The sequence below is a fragment of the Pantherophis guttatus genome, chromosome 17 (genome assembly GCF_059756535.1).
Source record: "Pantherophis guttatus breed Tessera chromosome 17, ASM5975653v1, whole genome shotgun sequence".
In the NCBI taxonomy this organism is placed as follows: domain Eukaryota; kingdom Metazoa; phylum Chordata; class Lepidosauria; order Squamata; family Colubridae; genus Pantherophis; species Pantherophis guttatus.
In genome coordinates this window covers 3,291,645-3,313,598 of record NC_142079.1, presented here as the reverse complement: position 1 = coordinate 3,313,598, position 21,954 = coordinate 3,291,645, and the positions used below count along the sequence as shown (strand labels likewise).

Genomic DNA, 21,954 nt, shown 5'->3' with positions numbered 1-21,954 from the left:
ATGAAGGCTATTGCTTAACGCACTGTAAGCCGCCCTGAGTCTCCGGAGAAGGGCGGCATATAAATCAAATTAAAAAAAAAAAATTAAAACACGCTTCGCAGCTCTTTGCAAAGGGGAACCGGCGTCTTTTTTTTTTTGCAAGGGGCGCCAGGTTGGAGATGGAGGCTCATTCGCCCCTCCCAACATTTTCCTCTCCCTCCCCCGCCTTCCGGGCAAAGCATGCTGGGAGTTGTAGTCCCCGCCTTGCAGCCGGTGGGGGGGGCAGCAGAGACTAGCCGGGAGGGGTTTGCAAGCCAAAAGGACCCCGCGAAGGGCTGAGAACGGAGCCCCGGCTTTGATTTGCAACGCGGCGCCCGCGGGCGCCCAGGTTGCAATTCAGTCTTTTTTGCACGCTCCCGCGGCTCTCTCTCTCGCGCGCGCGCGCTCCCGCGGCCTTCCGGTCTCCTCCTCCTCCTCGGTGCCCGCCCCGGGAGCGCGCTTGCGTGGCGTCCGCGCGATCCCGAGACTTCCGTCGGGGCCGAAGCCAAACGGAGCGCCGCGGAGGTACGTACGGGGGGCGCCAGGTTGGGGAACCTCGCTTGCCAGGACCTGATCAGCTGCCCTTAGGGGCGCCTGGAGGGTGGGGGGGCGGGAGAAAAAACTCCCCCCTCCCGTCCCTCTATTTTTTTGGGGGGTGGGTGGGGGGGAAGAAGTGGGAGAGGGGGGACTCGAGCTGCAGAGCAAGTTGCTTATTTGGGGAGTGGGGCTCCTGCCTGGTTTAGGGGGACCCCATCCCCAAAATGTCTTTGGGGGGATCAAGGAAAAATGACCCTCTCTATTTTGGGGGGAAGAAGTGGGAGAGGGAGGGGGCTCGAGCTGCAGAGCAGGTTGCTTATTTGGGGAGTGGGGGGGGCTCCTGCTTGGCTTAGGGGGACCCCCTCCCCAAAATGTCCTTGGGGTGAGGGGATCAAGGAAAAACGACCCCCTCTATTTGGGGGGGGAAGAAGTGGGAGAGGGAGGGAGCTCGAGCTGCAGAGCAAATTGCTTATTTGGGGAGTGGGGCTCCTGCCTGGCTTAGGGGGACCCCCTCCCCAAAATGTCCTTGGGTCTGTTTTGGGGAAGGGGGGGAATCAAGGAAAACGACCCCCCTCTATTTTTTGGGGGGGCAGGGAAGAAGTGGGAGAGGGAGGGGGCTGGAGCTGCAGAGCAAGTTGCTTATTTGGGGAGTGGGGGAGGGGCTTCTGCCTGGCTTAGGGGGACCCCCTCCCCAAAATGTCCTTGGGGGGATCAAGGAAAACCAACCCCCTCTATTTTGGGGGGGAAGAAGTGGGAGAGGGGGGGCTCGAGCTGCAGAGCAAGTTGCTTATTTGGGGAGTGGGGGGGCTCCTGCCTGGCTTAGGGGGACCCCCTCCCCAAAATGTCCTTGGGGTGGGGGGATCAAGGAAAAACGACCCCCTCTATTTTGGGGGGAAAGAAGTGGGAGAGGGAGGGGGCTGGAGCTGCAGAGCAAGTTGCTTATTTGGGGAGGGGGGGGCTCTTGCCTGGCTTAGGGGGACCCCATCCCCAAAATGTCCTTGGGGGGATCAAGGAAAAATGACCCCCTCTATTTTGGGGGGAAGAAGTGGGAGAGGGAGGGGGCTTGAGCTGCAGAGCAAGTTGCTTATTTGGGGATTGGGGGGGCTCCTGCCTGGTTTAGGGGGACCCCCTCCCCAAAATGTCCTTGGGGTGGGGGGATCAAGGAAAAACGACCCCCTCTATTTTAGGGGGGGAAGAAGTGGGAGAGGGGGGCACAAGCTGCAGAGCAAGTTGCTTATTTGGGGAGTGGGGGGGCTCCTGCCTGGCTTAGGGGGACCCCCCTCCCCAAAATGTCCTTGGGTCTGTTTTGGGGCAGAGGGGGGGGAATTAAAAAAAACCGACCCCCCCTCTGCTTTTTTGGGGGGGGGAAGAGGGGGAGATTGCACCTGCCTCAGTAGAAGGAGGGGGTTTCTCCCAGGGGGTGGGGGGAAACCAGAGGCACCCCACCTCCTGGTCTGTTATGGGGGGGTTCCATAGGGGACCCCATTTGTATGGCTGGGGAGGGGGGGCTGTTATAGGACCCTTCCTCCTTTATTTGGCTGTCCCATGCCTGTTTATTTGGGGGGGCAGAAGCCCCCCCAAACACACACCTATCAGCCTTTCCAAGGAGAGAGAAGCCCCCCCCCCATCATTGCAACCTGTCTTTCATTTTTTGGGGGAGGACCAGTGGATGGGAATATCTGTTTTTGGGGAGGGGGGCTGCTGGAAGGCCTGGGGAAGTTTAGGAGCCCCCCCACCCCACTTCCCTGCTTAATGTCCGTCCGTCCCCCTCCGTTGCACTGTAAAACCTTCCCAAGGAAGGAAGGAAGGGCCTCAAAATTATGGGGAGGGGGCGGAGAAGGAAGGGGAAGCTGTTATTATCCTGACTCTCCCCCTCTCCCCCTCCCCAACCGCTGGAAAACATCTGTAGCCTTACATAATCCAACCTTGTTTTGTGTCGCTCTGGAAAGAATGAAGTGGGGGTGAGGGGGGGGTTGTGTATTGTATTTATGGCTTTGCAGCTAGTCCTCGGCTTAACGACGCTTCGCTTAGTGACCAAAGTTATAAAAAGGCGTTTTTTTCACATTGACGACCGCTGTAGCATTCCTGGCCGCCTCCCTGCCCGCCCCCCACCGTCGCGTGATCCAAATCGGCGACGGACTCGTTGCGGGGTCCACGCGACGATCGATCCCCTTTGGCGGCCTCCAAAGGGGAAAGCCCGATGCGCTTAACAACCGGCGGACTCGTTTAACAGCCGCCTTGGGATTCGCTTTTAACGGAGGGTGACGAGGAAGGTTAAAAAAAAAAAAAGGAGGCAAAACTCACCGGTGAACCGGGGTCTCGCTTTCACGGCAGGCATTTTCGGGCTCGGTTGCGGTCGGAAGTCGAGGACTCCCTGCGTTTATTTGGGCCTGCTGCGTCGTGCGAACTCGATCCCTCGGCTGGGGCTTTAGGATGCCGTGCATTTTTTAAAAAAGTTAATCCAGTCACCTGTTTCAAAGTGCTAGAATTGTATTGTGGATTAAAAGCTTCAAAGAGGGTCCCTGAGCATATGCAGAGTGCATTTCTTTCCCTTCTTGGGTAGCGTTGCCTTCTTGTGAAGTTGGAGCTGATTCTCCTTCCTGCCTGGGCAGGGGGTTGGACTAGATGACTTCCAAGGTCCCTTCCAACTCTTGTTATTCTCATTCTTTTTTGAGAAATTATTGGCTTCCTAGCTGCAAAGAGAGAGAAAGAGAGAGACTATTTTGGGGGGGCATTTGACTTCGTTGGGTGTGCCCAAACTATTGTGTGAACGGCGTAAAATGTGCGTAAGGAAGAGAGGGATGCTAGCTAAAGCCATCGATGGGTCCCCGAAGGAAGGGTGTGCAGGCAATCCTCAACTTCCGACCGTCCCGTTTAGCGACCGAAGTTACAACGGCCCTGAAAAAAAAAAGTGAATTTAGGGCTAAGCTCACTTTTTAACTAAGTTTAACTAACTTACGCTACGTTTTTTCACAACTTAACGACTGTGGCGGCATCCCCATGATCAAAATTCGGCCACCGTCTCATACTTATGACAGTCACTGGGATCCCCTTTTGCGACCTTCTGGCAATCCCAAGTCAATGGGGTTGTGGGGGGGGAGGGGGGAAAGCCAGATTTCACTTAACAACCGGGTGACTTAATTTATCCCCCGCAGCGATTCGCTGAACGGCGAAGCTGGTAAAACGGGGCCCAAAAACCCTCCGTTCACAACCGTCTCGCTTAGGGACGGAAATCTTGGAAACGGGCCGCGTCCTGATCTTGGGGTAGAAAAAGACATTTCGGGGATCCGGTGCCGGGAGAAATATTTTGGTATTTCTCCGGTGACCCATCGGTGCCAAGTGAGAAGGGATGAAACCTGTGCCGGATTACGACGCGGATCCTACAAGCCGACTTCCTGTTTGGGGAAGAAGGGGGGGGGGTGGGGGGGTTTACTTGGGGGGGTGTGTGTCCGTCTGTCGTTTTCTCTGAGCTACTTTGCCGGAGCTGTTTTGTGGGTCTGTTGTTGCGACAGAGGAAAACAACAACCGTAACCACGATAATAAGAAGAACCGGGACTCCCGTTGTTCTATCCAGTTTAACCTTCTGGGAGATTTCATTCCACGCCCTCCGGTAAGGCCGCTGCTGCTAACCAGATTAAGTCTTAGGCCTGCCTGCCCAGAGCGTTTTTTTCCGGAGGGCACTGAAGCAGAAAGCTTGCCGGAAAGTTCCAGAGAAGACCTATCAGATGCAGGTTTTCCCTCTCTTCCCCCTTCCCCTCAGCCTGTCTTCTCCTCCCCTTTTTCCTTTCCTTTCCTTTCCTTTCCTTTTCCTTCCCTTCCCTTCCCTCCCCTTTCCTTTCCTTTCTTTTCCTTTCCTTTCCTTTCCTTTCCTTTCCTTTCCTTTCCTTTCCTTTTCCCTTCCCTTCCCTTCCCTTCCCTTCTCTTTTATTCCTCCCCTCTCCTCTCCTCTCCTCTCCTTTTTCCTTTCCTTTCCTTTCCTTTCCTTTCCTTTCCTTTCCTTTCCTTTCCTTTTCCCTTCCCTTCCCTTCCCTTCCCTTCCCTTCTCTTTTATTCCTCCCCTCTTCTCTCCTCTCCTCTCCTCTCCTCTCCTCTCCTCTCCTCTCCTCTCCTTTTTCCTTTCCTTTCCTTTCCTTTCCTTTTCCCTTCCCTTCCCTTCCCTTCCCTTCCCTTCTCTTTTATTCCTCCCCTCTCCTCTCCTCTCCTCTCCTCTCCTCTCCTCTCCTTTTTCCTTTCCTTTCCTTTCCTTTCCTTTTCCCTTCCCTTCCCTTCCCTTCCCTTCCCTTCCCTTCCCTCCCCTTCTTCCTTCCCTTCCCTTCCCTTCCCTCCCCTTCCCTTTCTCCATTCCTTTCCTTTCTTCCCTACCATTCCTCCTATTTTCTCCTTCCTTCCCCCTCCCCCTCTCCCATTAATCTTATTTTCTCCTTCCTCCCTCCCATTCCTCCTATTTTCTCCTTCCTTCCTTCCCTCCCTCCTATTTTCTCCTTCCTTCCCCCTCCCTCTCTCCCATTCATCTTATTTTCTCCTTCCTTCCTTCCCCCTCCCTCTCTCCCATTAATCTTATTTTCTCCTTCCTTCCTTCCTCCCTCCCATTCCTCCTATTTTCTCCTTCCTTCCTTCCCTCCCTCCTATTTTCTCCTTCCTTCCCCCTCCCTCTCTCCCATTCATCTTATTTTCTCCTTCCTTCCTTCCTCCCTCCCATTCCTCCTATTTTCTCCTTCCTTCCCTCTCCCTCTCTCCCATTAATCTTATTTTCTCCTTCCTTCCTTCCTCCCTCCCATTCATCCTATTTTCTCCTTCCTTCCTTCCGTCTCCCTCTCTCCCATTAATCTTAGTTTTTCCTCCTTTCCTTCATCCCTCCCATACCATCTATTTTTTCCTTCCTTCCTTCCTCCCTCCCATTCCTCCTATTTTCTCCTTCCTTCCCTCTCCCTCTCTCCCATTAATCTTAGTTTTTCCTCCTTTCCTTCATCCCTCCCATACCATCTATTTTTTCCTTCCTTCCTCCCTCTCATTCCTCCTATTTTCTCCTTCCTTCCTTCCCCCTCCCTCTCTCCCATTAATCTTATTTTCTCCTTTCCTTCCTTCCTCCCTCCCATTCATCCTATTTTATCTTTCCTTCCCTCCCTCTTCTCCTTCCTCCCTTCCTCCCACTCATCCTATTTTCTCCTTCCTTCCTTCCCTCCCCCCCTCCCATTAATCTTATTTTCTCCTTCTTTCCTTCATCCCTCCCATTCATCCTATTTCCTCCTTCCTTCCTTCATCCCTCCCATTCATCCTATTTTATCTTTCCTTCCCTCCCTCTTCTCCTTCCTCCCTTCCTCCCATTCATCCTATTTTCTCCTTCCTTCCTTCCTTCCCTCCCTCCCTCCCTGAACAAGTAAATCAGCCCTTTTCTCGACCTGCTAATCCTGGAGAATCACCCATTGTTTTAAACCCCGTGGCCTCTTTTTCCATCCTAAATCTCTCTCTTACGATCCCTACTTTTCTTTTTCCAGAGGTGACCAAACCAACCAGCCGTCAAGATGTCTGACTCCAAGTATTTCACCACCACCAAAAAAGGTAACGGGGCACCTGGGGCTGGCTGGCTTGGCTTGTGGTTCTCCAGGTAGACCCGAGTTCGAATTCACAGGAAGACCCAAGCTCAGGGTGAAACGGGGCGAGGGGTTGCCTTTGGCACGTGGAGTTATTTTATTTTTACGCCTTAAATTTATTTGCCGATCGTCTCGTTTTGGAAGCCGAGGGAATTAAAAAAAAAACGGAATCGTCGCCGGCGAACCCCAGCAGCGGCGATTCCACTTAACGACCGGCGAGAAAGGTCGTATAACTTGGCCAAAAACTTACCTTTTAAAAAACGGGTCTTGGAAACGAATCGTGACCGCCGTGATTCACGGACATCGATTCTATTTTGATGGTTTGGCTTCGACCCGAGATGGTCGGTCGATAAATGTTGCGCTCTATTGCGGTCGTTATAAGCCGAGGACCAAATTCTTTTCCAGGGGAAATATTTGAACTGAAGGCCGAACTGAACAGTGACAAGAAAGAGAAGAAGAAGGAAGCTGTGAAGAAGGTGATTGCGTCCATGACCGTCGGGAAGGATGTCAGGTAGGCTGTGTGCCTGGAAGACGTCAGCGCCCAGCTGGGTTCTGTCCGTCCGTCCGTCGGGTCATTTTATTTATTTATATTCCGCCATTATTATTTTCATAAATAACTCAAGGCGGCCGACACGCAATAGTCCTTCTTTCTTCCTGTTTTCCCCATCACAACAACCCTGTGAGGTGGATAGGGATTGAGAGAGGGATTGGGCCAAAGTCACCCAGCTGGGTTTTATGCCTTAGGCAGGACTAGAACTCACCGTCTCCTGGTGATTGGCCCAAAGTCACCCAGCCACTTTCATGCCTCAGGCAGGACTAGAACTCACCGTCTCCTGGTGATTGGCCCAAAGTCACCCAGCCACTTTCATGCCTCAGGCAGGACTAGAACTCACCGTCTCCTGGTGATTGGCCCAAAGTCACCCATCTGTGTTTTATGCCTCAGGCAGGACTAGAACTCACCGTCTCCTGGTGATTGGCCCAAAGTCACCCAGTCACTTCCATGCTTCAGGCAGGACTAGAACTCACCGTCTCCTGGTGATTGGCCCAAAGTCACCCAGCCACTTTCATGCCTCAGGCAGGACTAGAACTCACCGTCTCCTGGTGATTGGCCCAAAGTCACCCAGCCACTTTCATGTCTCAGGTAGGACTAGAACTCACCGTCTCCTGGTGATTGGCCCAAAGTCACCCAGCCACTTTCATGTCTCAGGTAGGACTAGAACTCACCGTCTCCTGGTGATTGGCCCAAAGTCGCCCAGCTGGGTTTTATGCCTCAGACAGGACTAGAACTCACCGTCTCCTGGTGATTGGCCCAAAATCACCCAGCCACTTCCATGCTTCAGGCAGGACTAGAACTCACCGTCTCCTAGTGATTGGCTCAAAGACACCCATCTGGCTAGTGTGCCTCAGGCAGGACTAGAACTCACCGTCTCCTGGTGATTGGCCCAAAGTCACCCAGCCCCTTTTCATGCCTAAAACCAGGCTAGAACTCACCATCTCCTGGCTTCTAGTTTGCTGCCTTAATCACCAAACAAAAACTGGCTCTTTATATATTTAATTCCGGCACACCAGGAGCTCATTTTATCAGGACGAAGGTTTGCTTTTTGAGCCGGATTTAATTTTTTTTTCTGAAATGGAGGCACGGAAGCGGGTGAGGAGCAGATGAACCTCTCCCTATCACGGATTCTCAATGTCCATATTGGCAGAGAAACCCTGGTCCTGCTTAGCAGCGGGAAACGTTGGGCTCAGTTGCCGTCATAAGTCGAGGACATACCCGTGTGGGTTTCTCGGAGACGAGAACGATCCTTCAAGCCACCTTCCGTTTCTCCCCCCAGCGCTCTTTTCCCCGACGTGGTGAACTGCATGCAGACGGACAACCTAGAGCTGAAGAAGCTGGTTTACCTGTATCTGATGAACTACGCCAAGAGTCAGCCGGACATGGCCATCATGGCAGTCAACACCTTCGTTAAGGTGAGTGCGGCTGTGCCTTTTGGGTGAGCGGTGCCGGAGAGAAGCCAGGCAAGAAAGAGTGCAGAGAAGAGCAATCGGGATGATGAGGGGACCGGAGGCTAAAACATACAATGAACGGTTGCAGGAACCGGGCATGGCTAGTCTAGTGAAGAGAAGGACCAGGGGAGACAGGATAGCATCTTCCAATATTGGAGGGGCTGCCACAGAGAGGAGGGGGACAAGCTATTCTCTAAAGCACCTGAAGGCCAGACAAGGAATAATGGATGGAAACTGATCAAGGAGAGAGATTCAACCTGGAAATAAGGAGGAATTTCCTGACAGTGAGAACAATCAATCCACGGAACAGAAGTTGCCTTCAGAAGTTGTGGGAGCTTCATCACTGGAGGCTTTCAAGAAGAGACCGGACTGCCCTCTGTCAGAAATGGTGTAGGGTCTCCTGCCTGGGCGGGAGGTTGGACTAGATGACCTCCAAGGTCCCTTCCAACTCTCTGAATCTGAATCTAACTTATCTACTAGTACTTGAGAGGCTGGTGTAAATCAGCACTCCTGTTGACTGACAAGAGGCCCATTTCACTGGCTGTTTTTGTCCCTGCTCATCCAACAATCTTGGTAGCTGGCTGTTTTTGTCCCTGCTCGTCCAACAATCTTGGTAGCTGGCTGTTTTTGTCCCTGCTCGTCCAACAATTTTAGTAGCTGGCTGTTTTTGTGCCTGTTAGTCCAACAATCTTGGTAGCTGGCTGTTTTTGTCCCTGCTCGTCCAACAATTTTAGTAGCTGGCTGTTTTTGTGTCTGCTCATCCAACAATTTTAGTAGCTGGCTGTTTTTGTGTCTGCTCATCCAACAATTTTAGTAGCTGGCTGTTTTTGTGTCTGCTCATCCAACAATTTTAGTAGCTGGCTGTTTTTGTGCCTGTTCGTCCAACAAACTTAGCAGTAGCAAAATTGAATGTGTGCCCTTCTTCGTTGCAACATGAGGCTACCAATGAGTTCTGTACTTGTACCTCATCAAAGGTGTAGGTGCAGATTAGGTGAAACTTGGCTCAGTGGCGGTAACTGCAAAAGGGATTTTTTTTTTTTTGCCAGAATTAAATGCTGGATTTCAACAAGAACGTCCTAAATCACAGTCACCTTCCCCACATTTGGCTACCAACGACTATAAATTTGGGCAGGTTGCCCGATGCCCAAAATACGGTCAGGTGACTGGAGGAGAAGCAGACTGGGTCATAAATATCTTTTGAGGTGGGGGGGTGGGGCCTGCCAAAACTTCCACCAGTTTCTAAGCGACTGTTTGTGTAAATCAAGGACGACTTGATTTACAGTGACTTAGCAATTTGGCAATTTAGTCGTGGAACTTCAATTCTTACAGCATGGCTGGGAGTTTGAAGCCCACAAGTCTTAAAGTTGCCAAGTTTGGAGACCCCTGCCCTAATACATTAGGGCAGATTTTCTGTCTAGCAGCTCTCCTTGGATTGCGCTAGGAGGGAGTTGTTTCACTCCAAATGAAGAATCTCATTGCTGGCAAAACAACCTCCTGAAACTGGCAGGTCACCCGTACAGTTTCCTTCATTTTCCACTAGGACTGCGAAGATCCAAACCCCCTCATCCGAGCCCTGGCCGTCCGCACGATGGGCTGCATCCGAGTCGACAAGATCACCGAGTACCTTTGCGAGCCGTTACGGAAATGCCTGAAGGACGAGGACCCGTACGTGCGCAAGACAGCCGCTGTCTGCGTGGCGAAGCTGCACGACATCAATGCCCAGCTGGTGGAGGACCAAGGATTCCTGGATACTCTGAAAGATCTCATTTCAGACTCCAACCCAATGGTGATTACCTCTTTTTTTTTTTGCAGGGGAGTTGGGATAATCTTTTCATTAAGGTACTAAAATCTTTGGCTGGGTGCCTGTACTGTAATAGGTGGTAAGAATGTCCTTGGGAGAAGAAACTGGGAGGGCAGGAGGAGAGGGAGAGGAGATGAAGGGAGGGGAGGGGAGGAGGCGATGGAGAGAGGGGGAGGAGGGAGCAGAGGGGAGGGGACAAGAGGAGAGAGAGAGAGGAAAGGGGAGGGCAAGAGGAGATCAAGCGAGAAGGAGAGGAGAGGACGGGAGGGAAGAGAAAAGAGAGGAGGAGATGAGAGAGGGAGGAGGGAGCAGAGGGGAGAGGACAAGAGAGGGAGAGGAAAGGGGAGGGGAGGAGGAGATCAAGCGAGGGAGAGGAGGGAAGGAGAGGAGAGGACGAGGGGAGAAGGGAGGGGAAAGAAAGAGGAGAAGGAGAGGAGGGGATCAAGAGAGAGGGAGAGGAGGAAGAGAGGAAAGGAGGAGGGAAAGGGAGGAGAAGAGTGGAGGAGACACAGATTAGGGAATAATCAGATAAGAGGCAGATGAGCCTTCAGCAGGAACTGGAGCATGGCAAACATTGCCAAAGGGACCCTCCCTAGTTTCTCTGACCATAAAGACAAGGGGAGGGGGAAGAGATGTTCTTTCAGACTTGCAAAGTTGATGTCCCTCTCTTCCCCCCCCCCCTTGCATTTACAGCAGGGGTGAAAAGCTACTGGTTCAGACCGGTTCAGCTGAACCGGTAGCGATGGCGGCAGGTGGTTTGAAGAACCGGTAGCGATGGCTGCGCGAAGCTCCACCCACCTGCCCGGTCGTCATTACTTCCTGGTTTTAACCAGGAAGTAACCTGGTTTTTGCCCTCTGCGCAGTGGGTTCGGGCGAATCAGTAGCGGTGGGTTCGGGCAAACCGGTAGCAGTGGGTTCGGGTGAATCAGTAGCGGCGGGTTCGGGCGAACCGGTAGCAGTGGGTTCGGGTGAACCGGTAGCCGTGGGTTCAGGCGAACCGGTAGCAGTGGATTTGGGTGAACCGGTAGCCATGGGTTTGGGCGAACTGGTAGCGGCAGCTGCGGGAGATTCCGCCACCTGCCCGGACGTCATTGCATCCCGTTTTTGACACTCTGTGCATGTGCGGAAGGCTCTGCGTGCGTAGAGGTGTCCCATGTGCTCACATTTGCGAACCAGTAACGAAGGTAAGCGAATACCACCTCTGCACGCGAGGGAGTGTCGTTTGCAAGAACGGGGTTCCGCGTTCAAGGTTGTTCTCCTTTATTTAGGTGGTTGCGAATGCGGTTGCGGCCCTTTCAGAGATAGCCGAGTCCCATCCCAGCAGCAACCTGCTCGACTTGAACCCGCAATCCATCAACAAACTGCTGACCGCTCTGAACGAATGCACCGAATGGGGGCAGATCTTCATCTTGGACTGCCTGGCTAACTATATGCCCAAAGATGATCGTGAAGCTCAGAGGTAATGAGCTGCGGCTTGGCTCACTTGGCTCGAGTGCACTACGTAGAAAGAAACAACCTGCCTATCCCCATGATAGCAAACCTACAGCACGTGTGCCACAAGTGGCACGCGTAGCCATATCAGTGGCCATGTGAGCTCAGCATGCATGCCAGCCAGCTGATTTTCGGGCCTTCTGGGCCCTCCAGAAGTAGGGAAACAGGCGGTTTCCTGCCTCCGGAGGGCCTTGGGGTGGTGGTGGGGAAGGCCCTTTTTTCTCTTTCACCTGCCTCCAGAACCTTTCTAAGAGTCTGGGAAGGGCAAAAACAGCCTTCCCCACTCCCCCGGAGGTCCTCTAGAGGCCAGAAATGGCTCATTTGCCAACTTCCGGTGGGACCGGAAGGCCCATTTTCTGCTGTCCTCGGCCTCCAGAGCCTCTCTAGGAATCTGGGGGGGGGCGAAAACAGCCTCTCCCCCCCCCCCGGGAGGTCCTCCGGAGGCTGAAAATGTCCCATTTGCCAACCGGGCCATTTTTGGCCTCCGGAGGACCTTCGGGTGGGGGGGGAAGGCCATTTTCGCCCTCCCCAGACTCCTAGAAAGGCTCTGGAGTCAGGTGAGAGAAAAACGGGCCTACTGGGCCATTGCGTGCTGGGAGCGGTGGGGGGATCACGTCCGTGGGGGCGGGGCACATAGAATTATGGGTGTGGGCACATGCGCGCGCCCCTTCCCCCGTTCCTGGCACACGATGGCAAAAAGGTTAGCCATCACTGGCCTATCCCTTGTTTTGCGTGCCGAGTTGGAGCTTTTAAAATTCATACTTTTTTAAATCACTGTATGGTTGTGCTTGGCAACGGAGGAGAGGGCTAGAGGAGGAGCTAGCTGTACAAGAAGTAATCAGTGTAATTGTGTGTGAGATCAACTTTAGATTGGGCCTTGGCCCCGCCTACTCTTTGGTGTTGCTCCACCCACTTTTGGGAAAGCTGCTTCACACCGGCCTCTTTTGAACCCCCCTCCCCCTGTTACCTATTTTCCAATGGGTTGTTGGAGCGGGGAACTTGGGAGGCAGGAGAGTTAGATGTCAGCTCTGTCTCAATTTGATCCATCAAGTAAGTAGGATCCTGGACTCCATTTGTCGAGAAAGGTATCGTTTCCTAAAAGTCAAGTGGATTACAGCATAGCAAAGCCAGAACTGAGATTCGTGCGCTGAGTCGCAAGAGACCCCTGACCCTTCCTTCCTTTTTTTCAGCATCTGCGAGCGGGTGACGCCCCGGCTGTCGCACGCCAACTCCGCCGTGGTCCTTTCCGCCGTGAAGGTGTTGATGAAGTTCACGGAGATGCTTTCAAAAGATCTCGATTATTACGGGACTTTGCTAAAGAAGCTGGCGCCCCCTCTGGTCACTCTGCTGTCCGCCGAACCGGAACTGCAATACGTGGCCCTCCGGAACATCAATTTAATTGTGCAAAAAAGGTCAGTTTGTCTCGCACACCTGGCGAGAGGTGGAAAAGGGACGAGCATTCCGAGCACTAGACTAAGCTGAATTTGCACCCCGAGATTGGTTATCCAACTGATTACGTTTTAGGGACTGTTTTGTTGAAAATCAAAATTATAAGTTGTAGGCAAAGCAGGGACGCAGTGGCTCAGCGGCTAAGACGCTGAGCTTGTCGATCGAAAGGTCGGCAGTTCAGCGGTTTGAATCCCGAGTGCCGCGTAAACGGGGTGAGCTCCCGTTTCTTGTCCCAGCTTCTGCCAACCTAGCAGTTCGAAAGCACGTAAAAAAAATGCAAGTAGAAAAATAGGGACCCCCTTTGGTGGGAAGGGAAGAGCGTTCTGTGCGCCTTTGGCGTTGAGTCATGCCGGCCACATGACCACGGAGACGTCTCCAGACAGCGCTGCAACGGTCATAAGTCCATGCCAGTTGCCAAGCCTCTGAATTTTGCTCACGTGACCATGGAGACGCGGCGACGGTCGTCAGCGTGAAAAACGGGCCTAGGTCACTTTTTTTTCCCAGTGCCGTTTGTAACTTTGGACGGTCGCTAAATGAAGGGTTGTAAGTCGAGGACTTACCTGGATAGAAAAACATGGCTGTCAACATTTCATTATATTTCCTTATTTCTTTTCTCTTCTCCAGGCCTGAAATTCTCAAGCACGAGATGAAAGTTTTCTTTGTGAAGTACAACGACCCGATTTACGTCAAGCTGGAGAAGCTGGACATTATGATCCGCCTGGCCTCCCAGGCCAACATCGCACAGGTAAAGTTCTTAGAGTGAAACTTCTGCCTGCCTACCTGCGTGCCTTGGTGCTCTTCAGAGCCATCAAGGGTCGAGCCGGATGTTTGAGAATGTCCAGAGTTTTGAGAAAGAAACCCCAAATTTGGAGGCCTTTCGTGAAACAGCCCACTAACACACTGGGCCTTCCATATAGGCAGTGCTCGGCTTACAGCCGGCTTACAACCTTCCATTTAGTGACCGAACAGCACTAAAAAAAGTGACTTACGACTTTTTTTAAAAAAAAAATTTTATGACGGTCGTAGCATCCTCGTGGTCAAAATTGTCCGCTGACTCATATTTATGACGGTCATAGCGTCCCGAGGTCACATGATCCCCTTTTTGCGACCTTCTGACTGACAGGCAAAGTCCACGAGGAAGCCGGATTCTCTTAGCAATCCATGTTGGCTAAACTTAACAAGCGCGACGCTTCGCTTAACGGTGGCAAGGAAGGTCGTAAACATGGGGTCAAAACTCACTTAGCGGCTGTCTCGTTTAGCAGCAGAAATTTGGGGCTCCTCTTTTAGTGGTAAATCAAGGACTTATTTACCGTATTTTTCAGACTATAAGACGCACCTAAATTTAGAAGGGGGGTGGAAAGGTTTTGGCCTCCATGGGCCCCATTTTCAGCCCTTTTCGGGCCTTTCCCACCTTTTTTTCGGCCTGTTTTTGAGGCTTTTTTCAGCCCATTTTCGAGGCTTTTTTCGACCCATTTTCGAGGCTTTTTTTCAGCCTGTTTTTGAGACTTTTTTCAGCCCGTTTACAAGGCTTTTTCGGCCTGTTTTCGAGGCTTTTTTCGGCCTGTTCTCAAGGCTTTTTTCAGGCCTTTCCCAGCCTTTTTTCAGCCTGTTTTTGAGGCTTTTTTTGGCCTGTTTTCGAGGCTTTTTTCAGTCCATTTTCAAGGCTTTTTTTTTGGCCCTTTTTTTTTTTTTGGAAAAAACATGCTGTGTAGAGGCCAAAAAACAGCCAGCGAGTGGGCAGGGCTTTGGCAATATTCGGTCTTTAAGACGCCCAGATATTTTCACCCCCTTTCAGGAGACAAAAAAAGTGCATCTTATAGTCCGAAAAATACGGTACTTTTTATCTATCCCTGGCTCCCTCCCATCAGGAAAAAATATTCCTTCTTATTAAAATCAGAAATCAGATTCGGAACAAAAGCTTTTTGCAATGTTTTGCTGTCTCGCCCAGCATTTCTCAGAACTTTTGTTTTATTGGATTTATTTTGCAAATCTGGAACTCGCCCCCACATGCTGGCACCTCCTTCTGTTTCCCAAAAGGATGGGGGTGGGTGGAGGGTTTTTTTTTTTTTTTTTTGCTTCCTTCCCCTGAAATTCCCACATTCCCTCTTGGAGAGAGCAGTGGCTGCGTTCCCGCTAACTTGTCCGATCTTATTCCCCCCACCCCCCCCGTTCCTTCGCAGGTGCTCGCCGAGTTAAAGGAATACGCAACCGAAGTGGATGTGGATTTTGTGAGGAAAGCTGTCCGGGCCATCGGCCGATGCGCCATTAAGGTTGAGGTGAGACCTTGGCGAGAAAGGACAGGCCTCTGAATAATGAATCCTCATTGAGGGGGTTTCCGAGCTCGGTTTCTTTTCTTGCAGATGTGTCGTGACCCAAACTAGGTAATGTCAACAGTGCTAGAAGGGAGGGGGGCTTTGGGGAGAGGAGGAGGAGGAGGAGGAGGATTGTTGGTTGTTTGGTGCCCTCTGAGCTTGTTTGTTTTCTTGCAAACGTTTCATGACCCAACAAGGTAACGTCATCAGTGGTAGAAGAGAAGGAGTTATAAAGGAGTTATAAAGAGGAGGATGCTACTCCCGTTTCTTTAAAAAAATCTTTGGCTTCCTGAATCCAGGTTCTTTCCTTTTCCTTTTCCTTTTCCTTTTCCTTTTCCTTTTCCTTTTCCTTTCCCCTTCTCCTCCTCCTTCTCTTCCCCTTCTCCTTCCCTTCCTCCTTCTCTTCCCCTTCTCCTTCCCTTTTTCTCCTCCTTCTCTTCCCCTTCTCCTCCTCCTTCTCCTTCTCTTCCCCTTCTCCTTCCCTTTCTCCTCCTCCTTCTTTTCCCCTTGTCCTTGTCTTTCTCTTTCTCCTCCTTCTCTTCCCCTTCTCCTTCTCTTCCCCTTCTCCTTCCCTTTCTCCTCCTCCTTCTCTTTCCCTCCTCCTCCTCCTCCTCCTTCTCTTCCCCTTCTCCTTCTCTTCCCCTTCTCCTTCCCTTTCTCCTCCTCCTTCTCTTCCCCTTCTCCTTGTCGTTGTCTTTCTCTTTCTCCTCCTCCTCCTTCTCTTCCCCTTTTCTTCCCCTTCTCCTTCCCTTTCTCCTCCTCCTCCTCTTCCCCTTCTCCTTGTCCTAGTCTTTCTCTTTCTCCTCCTCCTTCTCTCTCCCCTTCCCCCTGATCTTCCCCTTTTCCTTCTCCTGTTCTTCCCCTGTCTCTCTCTCTCTCTTTCCTTCCTTCTCTGCCCAGGTCAACATCTCCTTCCTTCTCCTTCTCCTCCCTCTTTCTTTCCTCTTTTCTGCCTCCCCCCAATCTCTCTCTCCCCCCCTCCCCATCTCCTTCCTTTCTTTCTTCCCTTCCTCCTTTTCCTCCCCAACTTCCCTCCCTCCCTTCCAATTATAGAGCCACTCATCTCATAGCAGTGACTCTGGGAAGTATACAGAAATTAACCCCATCAGAACAGTATTGACTCCTGATACCGCAAAACCCCATATCCCCAGCAAAGTTCTCGCTGCAGGATAGCACGGATGTATCCTCGCTTTTCCCCTTCCCGTTAACGATTGGAGCCTCCATCAACGTCTTGGCTGACCCAGGCTGGGTTTCTCTCTCTCTCTCTCTCTCTCTCTCTCTCTCTCTCTCTCTTTTTCCTGTTTTCAGCAATCCGCCGAGCGCTGTGTGAGCACGTTGCTGGATCTCATCCAGACGAAAGTCAACTATGTGGTGCAGGAAGCAATTGTGGTCATCAAGGACATTTTCCGCAAATACCCAAACAAGTAGGAACATTTTTTTTTCCCTTGGCTGAGGAATTGTGAATTTGCTTAACCCTAACCGATAAAAGGGACGCGGTGGCTCAGTGGCTAAGACGCTGAGCTGGTCGATCGAAAGGTCGGCAGTTCAGCGGTTCGAGTCCCTGGTGCCGCGTAATGGGGTTGAGCTCCCGTGACTTGTCCCAGCTTCTGCCAACCTAGCAGTTCGAAAGCAGGTAAAAAAATCGCAAGTAGAAAAATAGGGACCACCTTTGGTGGGAAGGGAACAGCGTTCCGTGCGCCTTTGGCGTTGAGTCATGCCGGCCACATGACCACGGAGACGTCTTCGGACAGCGCTGGCTCTTCGGCTTTGAAACGGAGATGAGCACTGCCCCCTAGAGTCAGGAACGACTAGCACCTATGTGTGAGGGGAACCTTTTACCTTTAACCCTAACCGATAAACAGTCTGGCAAGCTGGAGCCAGAGGATGGAGCAGGCCAGAATCAGGCTGAAAGGAATTTCAAGTGTTCAGAGTTCCCCAGGCTTCGAGAAACTCGCAAATAGGAGGAGATGATTTCTAGAAAAATGTACTGCAACTTCTTGGGGGGTGGATGGGGTTTGAGTGGTTAGAAGGCAGTCCTGCAGGCAGCTTCTGCTGACTGCCAGCTGCCTGCAATTTGGGAGTTCGAATCTCACCAGGCTCAAGGTTGACTCAGTTTTCCTTCCTTCCTTCCTTCCTTCCCTCCTTCCTTTCTTCCTGACTCAAGGTTGACTCAGCCTTCCTTCCTTCCTTCCTTCCTTCCTTCCTTCCTTCCTTCCTTCCTTCCTTCCTTCCTTCCTGACTCAAGGTTGACTCAGCCTTCCTTCCTTCCTTCCTTCCTTCCTTCCTTCCTTCCTTCCTTCCTTCCTTCCTTCCTTCCTTCCTGACTCAAGGTTGACTCAGCCTTCCTTCCTTCTTTCCTTCTGTCATCATTTTTATTTACAAAGTTTATTGTATTCTTTCAAATTCTTTGACCTAAAAAAAAAGGAGGTGTGGGGGATGTGGGAAATCTATTAGAAAGTTTTGACTTAAAAAGGAAAGAAAGTTCCTTTTTTGTTTTTAAATAAACAAACCCAGCTTGGAAGGAAAAAAGGAGGGTATAAGGGAACAACTGTTTTGATTGACAGCTGATTGATTGGCACGTGGTCTCCTGCTCTTGACCATTCTGGTCTTCGCAGCTCTCAGGATCTCCATTGGGGCCTGAGAAGATTCCTGTGGGTCTTCTCCTCTTCGCAGGTACGAAAGTGTGATCGCTACCCTGTGCGAGAACCTGGACTCCCTCGACGAACCGGAAGCCAGGGCCGCCATGATCTGGATCGTGGGAGAATACGCGGAGCGCATCGACAACGCGGATGAGCTTCTGGAGAGCTTCCTGGAGGGCTTCCACGATGAAAGCACCCAGGTGCTGGGCCTCAGCCGGTTAGGTCTGGGGACTGGGATGGGGGAGGGAAGGAATGGGGGGGTGCCTCAAACAAGCTGGACTACGGGTGGTGCTCGACGTACGAACATCGATTTAGTGTATAAATAGGCGAATAGATTGATAGGCAGACAGAAAAAGACAATACGTAGATAGGTGGATGGATGGATGAGTGGGTGGCATAGGTAGGCAGGCAGACACAGACAAATAAATGGTGGGTGGGTGGATGGATGGATGGCATAGATAGATTATAGATAGACAGACGAATGGATGGATGGATGGCATAGACAGACAGACTAATAGATGATGGATGGATGGATGGATGGATGGATGGCATAGATAGACAGACAGACTAATAGATGATGGATGGATGGATGGATGAATGGATGGCATAGACAGACAGACTAATAGATGATAGATGGATGGGTGGATGGGTGGATAGCATAGATAGATTATAGATAGACGGATGGATGGATGGCATAGACAGACAGATTAATAGATGATTGATAGATGGGTGGGTGGGTGGGTGGGTGGCATAGATAGATTATAGATAGACTGATGGATGGACGGATGGATGGATGGCATAGATAGACTAATAGATGATTGGTGGATGGGTGGCATATAGGTGACAGATAAATGGATGGATGGATGGCATAGATAGATGATAGACAGACAGACTAATAGATGATGGATGGATGGATGGATGGGTGGATGGTGGATGGATGGCATAGATAGATGATAGATAGATAGACAAACAGAGACAGACATATTGATAGATAGTAGATAGGTGATTGTACGTAGATAGACAGACAGACAGATGATAGATGTAGATAGGTAACAGACAGACTGGAAATCTTGGGAACTGCTGATTTAAGGACTTCTGCAGGGAGAAGATCAGTTGTATATTGATGGGACAAGGACTTCCCTCTTTGTCTCCTGCTTGGGGTCAACCCCCTCCAACCTCCTCCTGGGGTTTCGTCTGAGCCTTTAGCAAGAAACAAAACTAGCTGCATTCCTTGAACCTCGGATCTGTTTCTTGCCCCGTTCAGGTCCAGCTTCAGTTGCTGACGGCCATCGTGAAGCTCTTTCTGAAGAAGCCCACCGAGACGCAAGAGCTGGTTCAGCAGGTGTTAAGTCTGGCCACGCAGGTAAAGCTCTTTGCCACTGCCCCACCACGGGCGTCCTTTTCCGGCTACCAAAAAAACCTGTCCAAAGCCCTTTTTCAGGGCACTTATAACTTTGAATGGTCACTAAATGAACGGTTGTAGATCAGGTGACCCTGAGGATGCTGTCATAAGTGTGAAAAATGGACAAAAGTGCTAAGTCACTTTTTTCAGGGCAGCTGTAACTTCAAACAGTCACTAAATCATCGTTTAACGACCCCGTAATCCCTTGCGGGGTGGAGTCTGGGCAACTGAATGGAGCTGAGTGTTTTACTGGCCGAATGCCCTTCCTGTTGCCAGTACGGAGTTTTGTTCAGCAGATATATTCTCAGAGAGAAAGAAATATCTGCCTCTACCTAGGATCGAACTCACAGCCTCCTGATTGTGAGGCGAGAGCTCCACCTCTAGGCCACCGCACCACTCCGTTTGAACGGTCACTAAATGAACTGTCGTAAATCAGGAGACCCTGGGGTCCAAGTCCCTTTTTTCAGCGCTGTTATAACTTCAAATGGTCACTAAATGAATGGTTGTAAATCGAGGGCTACCTATAAATCATTTTCCCACCCTTTTTTCCCAACCTGGTAGGATTCAGATAACCCTGACTTGAGGGACCGGGGCTACATCTACTGGCGTCTGCTCTCTACGGACCCCGTGGCAGCCAAGGAGGTGGTCTTGGCCGAAAAGCCTCTCATTTCCGAGGAGACGGACCTGATCGAACCCACCCTGTTGGACGAGTTGATCTGCTACATCGGCACGCTGGCCTCGGTCTACCACAAGCCCCCCAGCGCGTTCGTGGAGGGGAGCAGAGGCGTCATCCACAAAAGCCTCCCTCCCCGGACAGGCTCGTAAGTCGGACTCCGAAACCCCCCGCTGATTCGTTGGTTACCTGACTCCGCATTCGAACGCGCCCTGTTTTTCGTGATAACAACAACCCTGTGAGGTGGGCGCGAGAGGTGAGACCCAGCACCTGGCCTGAAGTCTCCTAAGAAGCTTCTCCTGCTCCTACCGTGTTTCCCCGAAAATAAGACCCGAGTCTTACATTAATTTTTGCTCCAAAAGACGCATTGGGGGCTTATTTTCAGGCGATGTCTTATTTTGGAGGAAATACATTACTAAATACGTCCGCCTGACTGACGATTTTAACGGGGGCTTATATTACGAGCATCCTGAAAAATCTTGCTAGGGCTTATTTTCTGATTAGTTCTTATTTTGGAGAAAATACAGTACTAAACGCCTCCGTCTGGTTGACAATCTTAGCTGGGACTTATTTTGGAGGTAGGGCTTATATTTCGAGCATCCTGAAAAATCATGCTAGGGCTTATTTTCTGATTGGGTCTTATTTTAGGGGAAACACGGTAGTTGAGAACTTTTAAGGACTCCTCCATAGTGGCTCTTGGGAAGCTGTCATGGAGCTTCCAGGGCTGAGGTGGGACCAGAATTTGGTTCTCCCCACTTTGGATCCAACACCATCATCAGTACATCACTCTCCACCTGTTGGGTTGAGAGAGAGACGGACTGGCCCCAAGTCCTCTTGGATGACTTTAAGATTGAGAGGGACTAGAACCTGGATCTCCCCATTCCCAGCCCCAACAACTGAACCATTCCACCATGGTGGTGCTTGGGCTGAGAGAGAGAGGAACTGAACTTCAAGCTCTTCCATGGTGAAGAGGAGCTAGAACCTGAGTCTTCCCATTCCTAGTGTGAAGTTTCCGAAAGATGCCCTAATTAATTCATGAGCCACGAGCCAAACTTCAAAAGAAATACAGTCATTTATTAGGAGCACCATTTCGGCAATATTCGGATGCAGTTAGAACTAATCCCACGTAGATTTACGTTCCCCTATGACCCTGTCTCTCCCCTCCTCTCTGGCCATGTCATAAATCGCATTCTCCAATTAACCACTTTGGCTGACTGTGAAACCCAACACTCTCCTACTGATTGCGGTCAGGAAGAATGTATGGAATGCAGTTCAGTTAGGGAAATCAATCAGCTCTATCAGTTCTCCCTCCCTCCTGCTCATGGCAACTTGAAAGCGTTGCAAGTTGACACCCAGTCCAGAAACTTTACTACTAGGTCCTCGGATATCTCACCTGTGCTACGCGTGCTATAGGCTCACCATCACGGACTACCGGATTGGGCGATCCGGTCCGAGCCAGGAGCGTTTCACCCCTGTTTGGTCCCTCGTGCAGCCTGCTCTGGGGTTTTTTTTTTTTTTTTTTTGCACATTGTGTATATGTGCAAAATATACAGTGGTATCCTAAGTATACCACTTAGGAGTGGTAAAAACAACTCCTAAGGCTGTTCCCGTTGAAAACCCACCGTCTCCCCGTTAAAACAGAAGCGAAAGTGCCGAGAGTCCAGACACTGTGTCCGCCGGAGTGCCGCCTTCGGAGCAACCAGCCGTCATCCCAACCCAGGGGGATCTGTTGGGGGATCTGTTGAATCTCGACCTCGGACCCCCGGTCAGCAACCCTCCAATTGCTACATCGTCAGTGCAGATGGGAGCTGTGGATCTTCTCGGCGGCGGTTTGGATAGTCTGGTATGTCCTATTTACTACCGGTTGGTGGCCTCCAAATCCGGAGAAGCTTTTGCAAAAGTAAATTTTTTAAAAAGTGTGTATAGGGGGGAAAAAAGATCCAGAAGTTGCACATTTCTCTGAACAAGTAAAAATGACATTGCAGTAAAATAATAATAATAATAACGCAGTTCGAATATATATATATTTTTTTTCTT

At 51.0% G+C, this 21,954-nt stretch overlaps 1 protein-coding gene across 5 annotated transcripts in view; it reads left to right on the top strand.

Moving 5' to 3' along the window:
• The first annotated feature begins 497 nt into the window (after window positions 1–497).
• The window catches only part of AP1B1 (adaptor related protein complex 1 subunit beta 1), a 34,035-nt gene continuing 12,578 nt past the window's right edge, over window positions 498–21,954 (top strand). For 2 of the 5 annotated variants that reach the window (XM_087880462.1, XM_060685171.2), the window contains exons 1-14: window positions 498–543; window positions 6,051–6,114; window positions 6,552–6,657; window positions 7,979–8,114; window positions 9,691–9,936; window positions 11,220–11,410; window positions 12,633–12,854; window positions 13,516–13,636; window positions 15,072–15,167; window positions 16,512–16,627; window positions 17,877–18,042; window positions 19,107–19,205; window positions 19,806–20,065; window positions 21,559–21,760. In XM_087880462.1, coding sequence (XP_087736588.1) covers window positions 6,078–6,114; window positions 6,552–6,657; window positions 7,979–8,114; window positions 9,691–9,936; window positions 11,220–11,410; window positions 12,633–12,854; window positions 13,516–13,636; window positions 15,072–15,167; window positions 16,512–16,627; window positions 17,877–18,042; window positions 19,107–19,205; window positions 19,806–20,065; window positions 21,559–21,760 — 1,998 coding nt within the window. In that variant the 5' untranslated portion in view covers window positions 498–543; window positions 6,051–6,077. Of the gene's footprint in view, window positions 544–3,965; window positions 4,287–6,050; window positions 6,115–6,551; window positions 6,658–7,978; window positions 8,115–9,690; window positions 9,937–11,219; window positions 11,411–12,632; window positions 12,855–13,515; window positions 13,637–15,071; window positions 15,168–16,511; window positions 16,628–17,876; window positions 18,043–19,106; window positions 19,206–19,805; window positions 20,066–21,558; window positions 21,761–21,954 lie in introns of those variants that run through there. The other 3 variants (XM_087880463.1, XM_087880461.1, XM_087880464.1) reach the window with 2 other exon arrangements.